Source organism: Cynara cardunculus, assembly GCF_001531365.2.
Source record: "Cynara cardunculus var. scolymus isolate 2C chromosome LG 5, CcrdV1, whole genome shotgun sequence".
Taxonomy (NCBI): Eukaryota; Viridiplantae; Streptophyta; class Magnoliopsida; order Asterales; family Asteraceae; genus Cynara; species Cynara cardunculus.
Genome location: NC_037532.1, coordinates 34,015,297 through 34,033,415, shown reverse-complemented (window position 1 = coordinate 34,033,415; position 18,119 = coordinate 34,015,297). Strand labels below are relative to the sequence as shown.

Genomic DNA, 18,119 nt, shown 5'->3' with positions numbered 1-18,119 from the left:
TGAGCCCCTTTTCAATCAATAAAATACATTGATGGTTTATGTTTAATATTGATGTGTTTATTTGTTCTATTTATCATATAATATAAATTAGTGTACAGAGCATCCTCAAAATTTCTTTAAGATAAAAGAATGAAAATTCAAGATCTTCAGTAAAATTTTATTCAACTTCAATAGCTATTTTTATTTTGGAGATATAATATTAATTATCTATATTATATTATAAAACATTTGACAAAAACTCTTAAAAACTAATTTTTATGTATGAAATACTGTTTATTTATGCATATTACTTACAAATTGAAGATTACAAGTAATTTTACGTAATTACAACTTATTAAAGTTTCATTTCTAAATTCGTGTAACTAACTGCAGATAAACATAATCAAATACAAGATAAACATCCATTTTAAATATAGAAAATCTAAAATATAATTAAGATAACCATTGAATTCTAACAAAATGTTTAATTATTATCTTTATAAAAAATTATATTATTAAACCAAAAAATAAATTAGTTTATTATTAAATCTAAATTAAATTATAGTAAAAAATTAAATTAAAGAAGTTACACAAAAAAAAAAGAATTATTAAATAGTTAATTTGATACTAATATCGATTTATTTATTTTTTTTAAATTTTTATGTTATTTTCAAATTTATATTTTATTAAAAAAATAAAAACATTATCGTTTTCTTAAAACCACATAAAATTGTAATATATCGATAAAGACAAAGAATAAAAACTAAACATTAAAATGAAGATTTATCTAGCTGCATTACTCGAGTACCCTTATAGTATTATTAAAATAGTTTATATATTTAACAAAAATGTTATTTAAAGATGCTAAGCTTTTAATTTCAAGATTTCTTATTGGTAAACGTATAATAAAAAATATATTTATTTTAATGGTAATCATTGTTTTGGGAGTTCTGTAAATTTGAAGAAGTAGAGCATTTTCAACATCTATGCTATTTTAAATTTTTGTGGAGATTTAAAAAAATTGGGCTCCAACAGTTATGCTAAACTCTCATCTTAATCTAGAAAACAGATAAATCTCAATCTAAAAAACAGATAACTGTGACTAATAACTGGTTTTTGAGCTAATAAATAGTTTATTTGAAAAAATACAAAATATGAATAGAAGGTTCTTGAAGAGAGCTGATTCTTTTTTACTATCTCTGATATCATAATCCAATAATCTTTCCATCAATCTCCTAAATTCAAAGAATTAGACATTCTTGCACCATAAACACATATTAAAACCACACTACTTTCAAGTGTAATCCTGGTTGTCTTCTACTTTCGACTTCATTTATATAAAAAAATACACATGTATATATATGTAAGTAATATAAAGTGTGTATGAAATTATAGAAAAATCCAAAAAAAAAAAAAAAAAACTAAGAAACACTTTAATAACCATTCATTTATATGATATGTAAATGTACATACGTGTATTTGAATATATACTCTGGCTTTTGTATGTGCATGTACATACCAGACAAAACAATAACCAAATAAAAGAACATAAAAACAGCCAAATCACATGTGATTATATTCTAATAGTTAATGCAAGGGGTGTGCAGGCCACACAAATCACATATGATTTTAAACGTGATATTAGTGTAAATTCACATATGATTCGATCATTTTCTTATTTTTTAATTTAATTATTGTTTTTATTTATATATATATACATACCTACATATATATATAGACTTGAGATCATGTGAGACCAAGAGTTTTTCGTAAGACTCGTAATACCAATTTTCAACCCTTGGATTAGATCTACGATTTGAACATTCATAATCACAAAATGGTCACCGTGCAACTTTAGACCGTTAGATTATTAGCTTATAAAGTTAATCAATAAATATAAATTGGTCTTACGGGTCTCACGAAAAACCCTTGGTCTCACGTGAACCCAACCCTATACATACATATGCATACATATATATATATATATATATATACATATATATACAAAGGCCTAATCAAATGAGAACTGATTAGTTTGTGGTAACTGTGAGGTCCAATCTCAACCACAAATCAACTAATAAATTAGAAAATTAATAATTATGGTAGTTTGAGTTAAAACTATAATTAGAGGGCATATTAGGTATTTTTTAAAAACTCATCTCTCATCTCTCCGATCTCCAATCTCCGGCCTCCGGTGAAATCGGTATCACAATATATCACAATGGATATCACATTGTGTATCTTTGTTTTTAAAGTTTGAGTTGGTATCCTAGTTGGTATTACAATGATATCACAAAATATCACAATGGTATCACAAAATATTAAAATTTATATATATTAACCCCAAAGGGAATGACGCCAATTCCACTTAGTTAGCAACTTTGAACCCAGTTTCCAAACGTAAAAGTGGGATGGTTTCACCTTTGATGTCGACTACTTCCAAACTCCTTCGTAGTGGCACATCCACTCCAAACTAAAACAAACACAAAAACCACTATTTAAACTCATCTCTCTCTTACATTCCTATCCATAGCTTCAAAATCTAACGACCATTTTTCTTGAATCGTTACGGATATGCAACGGTTTTCGATTAGCGTCGTATTTTATCTTTTGATTCTTCGACCCTTTGTTTACGGTCAACTCGATTACCGGTTCTATGATTCCAAGTGTCCTAACTTGACCAAGATCGTTAGGTTCGGTATTTGGTCGGCTATGGCCAACGATACCAGGATTGCTGCATCGCTTCTTCGCTTGCATTTCCATGATTGTATTTCTAATGTAATTAATCATCTATCTTTTTGGAAACAGAATGATGTTTGGTTTAGTTTGATATTTCTAATGCAAACAGAATGATGTTTTTGATGTTCAGGGGTGCGAAGGGTCGGTGTTACTTGATGCGAGCAGCAGTTTCCAAAGCGAGAAGGACGCGAATCCTAATCGAAACTCGGCTAGAGGGTTTGAGCTTATCGATACCATTAAGGCGAACGTGGAGAAAGCGTGCCCATCAACGGTTTCTTGTGCTGATATATTGACACTCGCAGCTAGAGAAGCCGTTTTCCTTGTAAGATCTCGGTTTTTTTATGTTTCATGAAAGAATGATAGTTAGATCACCTAACTTCGTCATAACAATTTATTGTAACGCCTTCCTAGAGGATGCACATACAAATCAAAATCCCGTTAAGTACTCTAGTAGGACGTATTTTGTTGCACCGTGTCGCTTTTTTTAATCGTAAGTGTTTGAGTCAGCTTGGTGGTCTTTAAGTTACCATTGTCATACCACTTTGTTTCGTCTTATATATCTAATTTGCTCTATAATTTTTTTATAGACGGGAGGACCGTATTGGTCTCTAGCCATGGGTCGTCGAGATGGCCTAACAGCGAATATAACTGCGGCAAACACTGATATTCCATCGCCTTTTGAGCCTCTAGAAAATATCACCGCAAAATTCACTACAAAAGGTCTTAATCTAAACGACGTCGTGGTACTGTCAGGTAACGACCAAACCAATGAAATTTTCGTTTGCTTTTCTTTATAACTGACGATTAGTTTAGAGATGCACAAGGCCCGTGCCTTTTGAACCTGTTAACGTAAGAAAAAACAGCCCGTGCTTTGGCTGTGAACATAGGCCCAACCAGACTTTTTCAGACTCCGAAGCCTTGTCAAAACCATATGTTGTTTTTGTATGAAGGTGCACACACGATTGGATTTGCGCAATGCTTCACGTTCAAGCCAAGACTGTTCGACTTTCATGGATCAGGTGCTCCTGATCCACAACTCGATGCATCTCTTGCAACCAGTTTGCAAGGCGTGTGTCCGAATCAAGATGATTCGGATACCAATCTAGTCCCGCTGGATGCGGTCACAACTACAAAGTTCGACAATATCTATTTCAAAAGGCTCGTGAACAACTCAGGGATTCTCGGTTCGGATCAAGCCCTAATGAGCGATAATAGAACCGCGCAAATGGTTATAAATTATAGCAAGTTTCCATTCTTGTTTGCGAAAGATTTTGGTGCATCGATGGCGAAGCTGAGCACCGTGGGAGTAATTACGGGCCAAGACGGTCAAGTTAGAAACAAATGTAACGTTGTAAACTAGAAATCCCGGAACGTATTAATGATTATCGTAGATTTGGTCTAGAACCCGTTAATATCTATACGAATAAATTTTATCGCAAATATTTGGGATCGAGATACGTACACAAACTTACGAAAACAACATTGTAGAAATAAGATCTGCATATATCATACTCATCAACAACCAGCCCAAAAACTAACACTGTAACTGTAGCTAACAAAAAGTCCTGTATGGATAAATTTGTCTGTCTGGATAAATGAATGTTGTTGTTTACTTTTTTTATCTGAACTAACAGTTTGAATAACATAAATGACCTATTTACCCTCCAATATTAATTATTTGAACATCAAAACAAAAAAAAACATAAAGAGGCCGAAGATGGGGTGTCTCATATGGGAAGGAGGCGGTGCTTTAAATAAAAGGTAGGGGTGTCATTTTTGTCGCTAAATGGGGACAACACATCATTTCTATCTGTGTGATTAAGCTATGTTTTGTGCGAATAAGCCGTAAGTAAACAACTCAAATGAGCTATACGAATAAGCCAGATAGACCAATAAGTTTAATTAAGTTGCAAATAAACAGCCTCTAAGTCACGTTCAGTAAAATTAACTGAGAAACTAACTAAAAAAACAAAAACAATTTATTAATCATTTAATTTTACATAAATTTTGCTTTTTGATACATGAATTGCTCATCCAAACAAGTACTTTATTTTTCGAGCAAAATATGATTTTATTTCGATAAAAATGGATCGTTTCTTTTTTATCCCTCCATGGGCCATTTGTTTGGCCCGAGCTCTCGGAAAAGGAGTCCCGGGTTTTGATCTAAAGCCCGTGACTTCTTTATCAGATATCTCTCCTTCCTTAACCGACCCATACGGGTCCGTCAATTTTTTTAAAGCCGAATCTCGACTTTCTTCGGCTACCACTCTTTGTTCGGTGGCTACAACCACCCGCCAATCGGCCAGGGACGTCTCCTCTTTCGCCCGTCGTGTTAAAGCAAAGTAGTCCTCTTGGGTTAGTTCGATCGTGTCGGTATGGTCTAGTGACCTGGCTCGACCGATCTGGTCCACAGCGGCTGCCGCCGATGCCGCATACGCTTCAGACTCCAACCGCACGGCTCGTAAAGTGAGTTTTAGCGTCCGAAGTCTCTGCCGTCTCAACTTGATCCCCTTTCTCATCTTCGATCTCGTTCGCCTTATTTCATCGGTTTCGAGTTTGATTCTTTCCATCTCTTCCCTTAGTGCTTCCGAAGCTCGAGTCATGTGGTTGATCTCGGTTCCGGCTTTCAGTTCTTCCTCCTTCTTAGCCCTAATCGTCAAATGAATCTCCATGAGCTCCGATTCGAGCTTCGAAACTAGCCCGTTGTCCGACTGTTCTTTGGCGTCGGCAAGGCCCGATTGGAGCCGTTCGAGCTCGTCGATTAGAGGCCGCGAATCGAGCCATGACTGCATGGCTTCATCCTTGGCTTGTTTGAGTTCTTCGTTGGTTCTATGGAGTTCTTCAATCTTGTCTGAAAGCACATAAAGTTCTCTGGCTCTATATGTTCTATTATCTTCATAGGAATCCATTTCTGGGTCCATGATTTCTGCAAGTTTCATGAATCTTGTTGATCGTTTTATGATGATGAGTAAATTACGTTTTTCGTCATTGTGGTTTTATTAAAAATGCATATATGGTCCTTATAGTTTTGAAATTGTGATTTTTGTTTCTATGGTTTGAAATTCATTATGATTTCATCGGAGGTTATTAAGTATGAGAGACCAAAATAGCAGTGAATGGTACAGCATAGTGACGAAAACAACAATACAATTTAAATTATAAGAACGAGAATAATAATGAATAGTAAATCATAGGTACGAATACCATAAGGACAAAATCCATAATTTTTCAGAAACTATAGGGACTAAAAATGTTATTTTGGATAATGATGAAAGGAAGTGAAGTTTTTTAAGGATTCTTTTTGGGTCGTTTTCAGCCGTAGGGGAAAGTTACGTGGGTTTCATCGGGATTTGTCTGTCAAAGTGGCCTTTGCGATTGGCTGCTATTGAAGTTGTCAAGGTTCGGGTAGGGCCATAAGCCAACAGAACGAACATGAATGAAGGTTTATTCATGTTCATTCGTTTAACTTAATCGAACAAACGAACGAATACGAATGGTAAACGAACAAAAATTTTTATATTCATGTTCGTTCGTTTAGAAATCAAGTGTGTTCGTATTCGTTTATATTCGTTCATTAACATGCTAAACGAACCGACTAAACGAACATAAATAAATATTATTTGTATTCAAAGTAAATAAACAAAAGATTGTATATTAAATTTAACTAAAATGGTACTCATGCAATGCAGCGAGATACATTTTGATTTTAATATTTTGTTTTATTTTTTTATATCAGTCGATGTTATAATATGGTTTTATGTGGTTTTAAAAATACGATAATGTTTTTATTTTTGAATAAAATATAAATTTGAAGATATCATAAAAATTTGACAAAAATATATCGATATTGGTATTAAATTAACTTTTTAAAATTTCTTATTTTTTGTGTAATTTTTTTAATTATAATTTAATTTAGGCTCAATAACGAAGTAATTTATATTTGGTTTAATAATATAATTTTAATAAAGATAATAATTAATTATTTTGTTAGAACTTGATAATTATTTTAATTATATTTTAGATTTTTTATATTTTAAAATGAGATGTTTATCCTCTATTTTACTATGTTTATCCACAGTTAGTTACACGAATTCAAACATGGAACTTTAATAAGTTGTATTTACGCATAATTTACTTGTAATCTTGAATTTTAAGTAATATGCATCAATAAATAGTACTTCATGCATAAAAAATGGTTTTTAAGAGTTTTTGTCAAATGCTTTATAATATAGTATAGATATAGAAACGAATATAAACGAATGAATACAAACGAATGGTAAATGAACGAACGTTCACGAACATAAATGAACGAATGGGTTATTGATGTTCGTTCGTTTAACTAAACAAAAAAATTTGTTCATGACCGTTTATTTATTAAATAAATGAACATAAACAAACTTTTCGCCAAACGGTTCGCTGAACGTTCGATTCGTTTACGGCTCTATTTTAGGGTAACGGATAAAAATCTGTTGTTTCTTTTTGTTTTTTGTATACACACACACATATATATAATGTAAATCGAATGCAACTTTTTCAAATATTGCAATCAATATATGTAACTTAATAAAATTTAATTATTTGAGAACTTCTAAATTTATCAGATCTATGAGAAATTTCTACCTTAAAGTTTTGTTTCACGTGATTCTTTTCCATCGAAATATAATATTCAATGTATTGATTAACATATATTTATTTCATAATATATTTGTTTCATATGTATTCGATTTACAATGTGAAATCTTTTTTACGTGTATTTTTTGATTCACAAACATGTAAAAGTGTTCAGATTGTAAACCGTGTACATGTGAAATAAATATATGTTAATCAATATTTTAAATCTTATTCTTAGATGGAAAAAAAAAAGTCATATGAAATAACACATTATACACAAGTTCTCAAGATTATCATAACTACGTAAATTCTCAAATGAAAGCCCCTATATATAAATTTCACAATGTGTTTGTTTCACACATGTATAATGCATTGGTTCTTACAGGTCTCACGATTTAAAGAGTTTTAAAGAGAAGGTATTTTTTGATGACACATATTTATACAATTGATGGACAAAAATGATTTTGAAATAAAAAAGATTAGTATGAAAAACGTATTAAATGGCTTAAAGATCACATGAAATATTAAATAGGTTGGGTTTACGTGAGACCAGGTTATTTTTATGAGACCGTGAGACCACAAAATAACAATGAAACTTCACAACAAAACATTGTGAAATTAAGACTTTTATCCTTGTGGTTTTGAAAATTGTAATTTTCATCTCTGAGAATAACTTTAACTTCTATCTTTAACTACGATGGTCTAAAATAATAAATAGTAATATGTCATAGGAACGAAAACAACAATAAATTATAAATCATAGAATTAAAATCGTAATTTTAAAAATAGAAGGATGAAAATAATAATTTTGAACAAAATTTTAAAAATAAAAGAAAAAAATAACAATTTTCAAAAAATGCTGAGGACGAATAAACAATTTGCTTTTTTTTTTTTTTTGCATAGGCATTTATAATTTGTGTTAAAAGGGCTTGGGCCTATGGATGATATGATTGGGTCTGAATTAGTGTTGTAATTAACCCGATTGGCTGAAAATTTGATATTTTATTAGCCGATGATTTACGAAAACCATGTATTTTATCTTCGGGTAAAATACGTGAAATAACAACCTACTTTTATTAAAAAAAATTTAAAGTATTTTACTTTCAGTTTTTCTTATAACAACAATGTACTTTCAAAAAAAAATTTATTAAGACATCGTACTTTCAAAAATTTACCTGTTACAGCATTGAGTAACCTTTTAAATTAAATTTACCCATTATAACAGGTTTCTTTGAAACATGATCATCCACGTAGGCTGTCCACATGTACGATAATGCTGACGTGACATCTTTTATTATAGCATTGTACTTTCAAAATTAATTTATTATAACATCAACGATTTCTATTACAACATCGTATTTTTAATTTTAATATATTTATCATTTAAACATTGTAAATTTAATCAAATATGTATACTAAAAATTATAATATTAGAAATTAAAACATGTTTATAAAAGATCATTATTTCACGAATAAAAATATTCATAAAAAATCATTCGTTCAATGAGTTCATCGTAAATTTCATGGCTTACTTTGTAATGCCAAAAACTAAACAATTGGAAAATCTCTTCAAACAAAAACTCATCCTATGTACTTCCATGCGTAGATGATCTTTCTAAGGTTAAAAGTGGGTTGGGTGCTTTCATAGTTGAGGTTAAAAGTGGGTTCATGTGTTTGCCTAATTAATTTCGACTTTTCGAACCCCAAATGATAGGGATATATATATATATATATAGGGTTGGATTCACGTGAGACCAAGTGTTTTTTGTAAGACCCGTAAGACCAATTTATGTTCATTGATCAACTTTATAAGTTAATGATCTAATGGTCTAAAGTTGTACGGTGGAAATTTTGTGATAATTGAGAAGTCTTGTAGCAATTTTGTGATTATGAATGTTCAGATTGTAGATCTAATCAATGGGTTGAGAATTGGTCTTACGGGTCTCACGAAAAACCTTTGGTCTCACATGATCCCAAGTATATATATATATATATATATATATATATAATTTATTTATTTTTAATAGAAAATTTAAAAAAAAACACCAAATCATCACTATAATACTCATTACCATTAAGATTGCGATAAATCTTTTTACAATACAGAAAGACGCTTATGCGTAAACCCAAATTATTATGAAAAGTCTTTACGCATTTTAGACGGGGTTCCACTTGATTAAATATTATTGTTTGACGAATGTGAATAGAATGGAGTTTTTTTTTTAAAAGATGTTTCATTTGTTTAGTTTTTGGCATTACAAAATCATGAAATTTACGATGAACTCGATGAACGAATGATTTTTTATGAATATTTTTATTCGTGAAATAGTGATCTTTTATAAACATGTTTAAGTTTTGATATTATAATTTTTAGTAAATATATTTGATTAAATTTACAATGTTTAAATGATAAAAATATTAAAATTAAAAGTACAATGTTGTAATAGAAATAGATGATATCATAATAAAATAATTTTGGAAGTACAATGTTATAATAAGAAATGTCATGTCAGCACTATCGTACATGTGGACAGCCTACGTGGACGATAAGATGACAAAGTAATGAATAAATTTAATTTAAAAGGTTATCCAATGCAATAACGGGTAAATTTTTGAAAGTACGATATTCTAATAAAAAATATTTTGAAGATACCTTGTTGTAATAAGAAAAATTGAAAGTAGAATGCTATAATAAGAAAATTTGTAAAAGTAAGTTGTTATTTCATGTATTTTGCCATTTATCTTTTACGTGGAGAAAGTCATCCGGTCCAATTTAAATCAATCGATCTAGTTAGAATCAATCAACTATAATCGGTTATCCAGTTGTAATTGTATTAGACCAGATTCAAAATTTCAACATCCAAATTGGATAGGTCAATTCTTGGATGGCAGTCCAGAATCCAATAAAACGAAATCGATCCAATCCAGTGACCATCTAATTACCCATCCAATTATCATCCCATTTTCATTCAATTATTAACTGTATATAGTTATTAATATTTTAAGATATTGTTTTACTTGATATTTATACGTAGTGATTTTTGATAAATTAAGAAAATATATGAATAACTTGTTGAAATTTGTATCAAAGTATTAAATGGATCAATTTAATAACCAATAATAATGTCTATGAGTCTTAGTGATCTAAAGATTTATGTACAAGCAAGAATGGTAGAAATCTAATCGACGAAAAAAAATTAGGGTAAAGAAGTCATTTGTCATTGATATGGAATATGGTTACAAGCTTGAAAGAGAATATTCTAGAGAGAAAAAGTTTACAGTCAATGATTCAAGAAATACTAAATTGATACAGACTCTCTAAAATCTACCAGCTATATCTAAACAGGTTTAGAATACAGTCTAAATACACATGACTGTGAAATACATACTAATAAGATCAGGACACGCGTTCTAATATCCTCAAGTCTTCTGAACTTGTAACTTCATAAAAGATTTGTAGAGATACAGAGTTGATGTGAATAAGATTTTTCTTCTGAATCTCCATGAAGTCACCAAGTCAGGATAAGCTTTCCAGACTCCGACTTCATAGGTCCAGACTTCTTCAAACTCTGAATCTGCTTGTTGCACTAACTCTGGACCTTCTTTCCGAAGTTCAACATTTAGGATGATTTAACAGCTTAACTCTAGACCTTTTGTTCAGATCTCTGAACCAATACAGAGAAAAATCAACATAGATAAATACTGGACTAACAATCTGCAATGGATGGAGTTTACCCAATCCAATCATCCATTGGATCGGATGACAAGTCCAATATTCATTGGATGAGTGGATCAGATCCACCTAAACACATTGGATTACAACCGATCGAGACCCTTACCTCTAACTACTTTTGCATAGAGATGAGTATTTGAGTCCGAAGTCTGAGCCTGGACCATAATTGGTTTTTAATAGCCTTGGATCGGTTGCAAAACCGAAGAACAACCACCAATTACGTTGTTGGTTTATGTGTTTTAATAAGGACAGTTAAATTAGAGGCGGGTCTAGATAACGTTTATAGTGATTGCACTAAATTGATAGTAGAATGTAAAATAAAAATTAATTACGAAAAGTATTTTTTTCCAACAAAAATGATAGATAAGTCACTCTTACAATTGGTCAGTACAACTCTTCATCTTTTGAGGTCGATTAATTACATCTTCGTTCGTAATACTGACTAGCCATATTTTTGGAACTGGTTAATAATACATCTCCGGTTTGTGCCCATTACAATCTCATGTTGCTTGACGAGAACAAAGAAATGCAAATATTGAGAAGCGTTACTCATGACCAAAGGAAAGTCCACGTCGGAATGGCACGTGGAAAAATCATGCTTGAATGTGAGGACCTTTTCGGAATTGGTGTTACCATAAGGAGCTTTACCAGGGTTTGACAACAAAGTAGGTGATCCAATAAGGCAACCTTTCAACCAATTCAACGAACGTATATTGACATACAATCAAACAACGCTTCAATTTAGATCTAATCAAGTAAGTTGTAACTTAAGTAAATTGATGTGTCGGAGATAATCGTGAGCGATTTTCATAAAAACAGTCGAGAGTGCTTTTGAATAATTCCAGTTGTAGCTTGTACCTCTTGTTTTTGTGCTTGAATACATCTTTAGTTTATATACTGACACCTTGGAACATATGTGTTAATGTCTTTTAATGACTCTAATGGTGGATTTATTAATGTGTCTTGAATCTTGGCATTCAGTTGTAATCCGAGTCATCAATAATTGAATATGATCTTTAATCTTGAAATAAAGAGAAAAGATAACGCATATCGTGGTTAGCATAGAGTAAGGGGTGTCGTGGATAACCACGACTATAGGTCGAGGATGCGTAGTCATGGATATCACGGTCGCAAATGTCTTGGTCGTGGCTATTATCTTGGTCGAACGACGTTATGGAACCTACACCTAAACAAATATCTCAATTGTTTCGTGATATAAAACGTTCAGTATAATAAATGAACTCTAATCGTCTTCCATAAATATTCAAATCATAATAAATAAACTCTTATCATTTTTATAAATATCTCAATTAATTGATTTATATGGTTTTTACTAACGGTTTTGTAAAAGATATATCTTCTATATACTTATTTATACACACACACTTTATACATATATTAAATAAATTAAAAAATAATTGGGGTCGGTTTAGGGGCGAGTAATGTCATTTCGGACCCTACTTTGTGTATAGAAATAAATCCTTATCTCCATCCTGTTATTCGTCAAAACGGACTATCACCGCCCTTATGGATAAAATTTGTATCTCTATTACTAATACTAGAAGAGTACTCGCGCAATGCAGCGAGACACATCTTGATTTTAATGTTTTATTTTATTATTTGTCTCTGTCGATGTTATAATACGATTTTATATGTTTTTAAAAAAACAATAATGATTTTATTTTTGAATAAGATATAAATTTGAAGATATCATAAAATTTTGAAAAAAATATATCAATGTTAATATAAATCAACTATTTAAAAGTTTTAATTATTTTATGTAATTTCTTTAATTTATATTTTTATTTTAATTTAATTTAAGTTTAATAATGAAATAATTCATTTTTGGTTTAATAATATAACATTTTATAAAGATAATAATTCAGTATTCTGTTAGAACTCAATGATTATTCTGATTATGTTTTAGATTTTTTATATTTAAAATGATATGTTTATCATGTATTTGATTATGTTTATCTGCAGTTAGTTACACGAATTCAGATATGAAGCTTTAATAAGTTAAACTTACGCACAATCTACTTGTAATCTTGAGTTTTAAGTAATATATATTAATAAATAGTACTTTACACATAAAAAGTGATTTTTAAGAGTTTTTGTCAAATACTTTATAATATAGTATAGATATTAACTTTTAGAAATAATTCATATATTTAAATTATATAAAATATTCAATTCTTAAAAGATACAACTTTACTTTCTCTTTAAACATCAAAAGTCAATGGAAGAATTATTGCCATGAAAAGTCAGCTGGCCATGATCATTGCCACATTCAAAAGCAATGGATGGATTTATATTTGGTTTTCAATTTTTTTAATTTTAAATTATTAAAATAATTTAAAAAACTTATAACCATGAGATTATGTCATAAATAACTTTTCAGTACGGATACATTTGAGACCAATGTGTATAATTATATCTTATGTTATATGAAATATGTGGATTTTATGCAAATATGGATTTATGATGTTTGACTTGTTAAGATATGACCAATTTGATTCGTTCTCATATAAATGGGTGGAAATCGTCAATTTGATGATAAGTTTATAACAAATAAAACCGTTTGATAGCGACTTCTAAAACATTTTTTATTAAAATAATTGGTAACTTCAGGAAAAACAATAATTAAGATTGACGTAACATCAATTATTGTATTATCTATCGTAAAAATGAGATGTCACAAGATTGATTCCATTGGGTAATTTAAATATGTAGCACCGGTCAACTCACACTCATACGAGAATAGGTAGTCGCATGATCTTTAACGACATCTGTAACAGGTTTGTTATCGTTTCTTAAAAAAGATCGAATTTTTCAAAAATATTATTTTCAACTTTAACAGTTTTATTTTATTTTATTTTGAAGATTATAACATCGATTATAGTATTAAAATATCCACTATATTTTAAAAGTTACGAAAAGAAGTATAACATCTCATGCGAACCGTATCAGATATTGTTTGTTTTGTTTGTATGTGAACTTATGGTTTTAAAACGAGTATGATAAAAGAGGTATTCAGTCTCTTATAAGACAATATTTATTTCCCAAGGTTGTCCGAGAGGACGAGTCAAACACATTGGAAATAAAATATGTAAAAAGTTAATTGGTTGTTCATTTATAGTATTGCTTATTGTTTCTCTAAGTTCTTGTCTACTACTAAAATCTACAATTGCTTTGTCAAAAAAACACTGATATATTCTCCATCATTCATTTCCACTGGCTTTTTTTGATGATTCCATCCCCATGAATTCTAATTTTATATTAGAATATGCTCTCTTCATCCCAATTTAAGCGTCCACGTTTCTAGATGAGTTTTTATGCTTCCTAAAAAGTTTGTTTTCACCCTAAAAATTTGAAGTAGTGATGCAAATATTAACATGATGTGACATGAAAATTTGATTGATTTATATTGATTTACATAAAATATTATTCTGAATGGTCAATATTGTGACCTCAAATGATGTCAATCATATATGATAGGTATATCATATGATGTGTTTGACGATGAAACGATTTTATGATGCAATGTAAAAATGATATGGTAGATAATATTAATATAGAAGTAATTATTGATTGATTTTGTATCTAGAAATAATCAGAAAAACAGTTTTATATGAATTATTTTTTTTTTTTCTGAATTCAATGTTATTTTGATAATTAAAACAAAATTTTTCGTACTTAGAGAGCCCCTATTTACATCTCGCCCATGACTTATTGAGTGTCAGGAACGGGTCTGTTTGTTTCCCTTCCTAATCGATGTGGGATCTTATACCCCTTCTGAGCCCAACGTCTTTGCTAAAACACCATTTTGGTTGCTAGCGTTTATACCATCTTTAACATTCCAAGATAACTCTACCATATATTATCCGTTCTATTTATACATGGACTCATACTTTTAAAACGTGTCTGATAAAAAAAGTATCCAGTCCCTTAAATCCTTCCTTCACTAATATGAAATCTTTTTATTATTGGTTCATTGCATTTAGACCCATGGACTTACTTTCTACATGTCTTCTTCCAATGACCCCACAAACCTCCAACACCCCTTGCCAATACCACTTTTCATCTTCTTCTTTGGTCATGAAAACCACCCACAAATCAAAAACTAAATCAAACCCTAAAATCAAAATCATGAATCAAAAAGTAAACAAAAAATACGGATGCTTATTGGTTGAAATTCAATGGGTTTAGATGAATCAGATCCAATCATCAAATAGATGTCAGATATGTCATCTAATATAATCTAATTAATATTGGACGTTCGATCCAATCCAACTCAATGGATGATTGGATTAGATCGGTTCCATCCATTGGATATTAGTATTGGTTATTCATCGGATCAGATTCATCTAATGTGTTGGTACAGTTTTCAACCAATTATTTATATATTTTCTTAATATATCAGAAAACACTATGTTTAGATATCAACTAAAAAACAATATTGTGTGAAATATTACTATTATATAGTTATTGGATTTGATCGGTTCAGTTTTATTGGATTCTGGATTGTCATTCAAGAACCAACCAATTCAATTTGAACGTTGAAAGTTTAGATCCGATCCAATTTGAAAGTCAAAAATTTGGTCATAGGGCTGATATAGATGGTGTGCTGGAGGCCTGGAGGGAGAATTACAAAATGTAGTTGGACGACCATGCCAGATCCACGATACAAGGGTTAAAATCCACACTTTTAGTGAAGTCGAGGTGAATGAGGGTTCAAACCTCATTGGTTGTGGTGTTGCTACGTCGGCGGGTGAAAGAGAAGAACCTCGACGATGACATGGTGCTGGCGACTACTAGTAGCAAATGCGACTAAACGTCGAAGATGAAGAAGGCATGGGTCATGGAGAGAGGGTGGGGTGGGGGATAGAAAGTTAGCAGGGGATGGTATATTTATTTAGGGACTCAAAAAACCATTCCACCCATTCAAATTGGTCTCCTAGCCATTCCTCTCCCGGATTTACCTGAATGTTACTACGTCCGCACTATCCATTTCCGTAATATTGTGGAACTAGCTAAAAGACAGAAAAAATTGTCAGATTCAACCCAGGTATGCAATTGCGACTGTCAGGTCCGCAATTACAATGACCAGGTCCACAATGCGACAGTCAGGTCTGCAATTGCGACGGTGCCACTTGCTAACCCGGCGGAATTTGATTTTTTTTGGTCTTTTACCCGATAAGATAAACGAAATTTCGACTCTTACCAATCAATGCTTCCGATTAGCTTTGAAGACCCCTTAATATGAACGATAATGAATTTGTGGTATTGACCTGCCTCTATGGTTAAGAAAATTAATAATAATTAAAAGAAAAGGAATTTTTAATTATAATAAAAAAACATTGTTGACTTGAGTATTAAATATTTTTTAATATTTTTTAATTTAAAAACCGTACTTGAAAATTATATATATATATATATATATATATATATATATATAATACCTGTAAAATTTGTTAAAAGAAAAAGACAAACACAACGTTTTAACAACTATAAAATATTAAATTAAATTGAATTTTTCAGTATTTAAATAAATATATATTAAAAAAGCAATATTTTTGGAATTTATTGACATTCCTCTTGTTCTTCTAAAAGAAAAAGCTTCTTTAGGGCGTGTTGACTGGTTGACATTTTATTTATTTATTTTCATTTATTTAAAGACTTTTATTTTCTTTTTCAAAATTTATTACATTTTAAATAAATCTTTTAATTATTTATTATAAATTAAACAAAATGTTTATATGCTTCTAAACTGTGAAAAATGATTTTATTTGTTTATTTATTTATTTTAAATAAAAAGTATTAATATTGATTTTAACAGATAAAATTTACAAAGTTTCTTTGTTTTACAAACTTAATAATTTATATAAACTTACAAACTATATTTTTTATATGTTGTTTTATATATGAAACTACACGTGTGAAACAGTATTTCTACAGTGTCGTTTTATATATAAAATGTTCCAAACAATTTCTTTCCACACACAAACAACCTAAACATTTAACATACTGAATCATGATTGTATAAACATTGTATTTTCACACGTGTTGTTTCATATGTAAAATAACACATGAAAACTAGTTTGTAACTTTGTAATTGATTACATATCAGAGTTCAAAATAGCGGTTTTGATATTATAATGAGGACACAAGTTTCCATTGATAGAGTTAGTTTGTTAGACTTTTATTCCACCCCATACCTGAGTTTGAATCATGTTAATGTCATTTTTTTAGTTTTTAACTTTTTAATTTCAGATTTCTTATGTTTGTAAAAAAATTGCAATAAAAGATTTAAACAAGACCTCACATATGAAAAACAATTTCTTAGTTTTTAACTTGTAATTTCGATTTCTTATATTTGTGAAAAAAATTACAGTAAAAGACTTAAATAAGATATCACATATGAAAAACAATAAACTAATAGACCAATGATAATTTTATAAAAAAATATCTCTATATTTATTTCTTATAATCAAATGGTATCATCGTTTGAAAATATTTCTGGGTCTATCCCTGCTTGCTGGTTTCATGCAGAGGGTTGTTGAAGTTGTCGATAATCAACTTTTTGTCTAAATAACAAAACCAATTTTATTTAATTAAATAATATTATTTTAAAAATAAAAAGAAGTATGATTTTAAAATTAGAAAGAGAATTAATTTGGCAGATTCATAGTCATAGAGCTCCTTCTCCTCATTCCTTTGTCGAGTGCCTTGTGGAGTGTTTCATGTCATAAGCATAAATTTAATCTTTTTAGGGTTCAAATCAAAGATAATTTAATCCATGTTTGATGTTCAAACTTCAAAGAACTATCATTAAATTTCTCTTTAATCCCACTTTCCAATTGGTCAATTCACAAAACCAAATTCCTTTTATCAGATCTCAATCCTCTCTCTCCAAGTTTACGCTAAGCCCCAGATCAGTTTCAATTTCAAAATCAAAATCAAAACCAAAACCAGAATCAAGATCTCATACCTCAAAAGATTTGGGTTTTTTTGTTTATAATTGGGCTTCAGGGTATTTGCACAAAAACCACACAAA

At 30.1% G+C, this 18,119-nt stretch overlaps 1 protein-coding gene across 1 annotated transcript; it reads left to right on the top strand.

Moving 5' to 3' along the window:
• Positions 1–2,508: 2,508 nt before the first annotated feature.
• LOC112512604 (peroxidase 10-like) lies at positions 2,509–4,172 on the top strand. Its single transcript, XM_025118654.1, has 4 exons — positions 2,509–2,757; positions 2,849–3,040; positions 3,306–3,471; positions 3,669–4,172. The coding sequence occupies exons 1-4, from the start codon at positions 2,554–2,556 to the stop codon at positions 4,076–4,078; spliced, it is 972 nt and encodes a 323-aa protein (XP_024974422.1). The 5' UTR covers positions 2,509–2,553; the 3' UTR covers positions 4,079–4,172.
• The last annotated feature ends 13,947 nt before the right edge of the window (positions 4,173–18,119 follow it).

Bases quoted from the DNA above. Each gene is read 5' to 3' on its own strand.
- LOC112512604 (XM_025118654.1), top strand. From the start codon at position 2,554: ATGCAACGGTTTTCGATTAGCGTCGTATTTTATCTTTTGATTCTTCGA. The intron at 3,041-3,305 runs GTAAGATCTCGG...ATTTTTTTATAG, and splicing joins CTAGAGAAGCCGTTTTCCTT to ACGGGAGGACCGTATTGGTC. The intron at 3,472-3,668 runs GTAACGACCAAA...TTTTGTATGAAG, and splicing joins CGACGTCGTGGTACTGTCAG to GTGCACACACGATTGGATTT.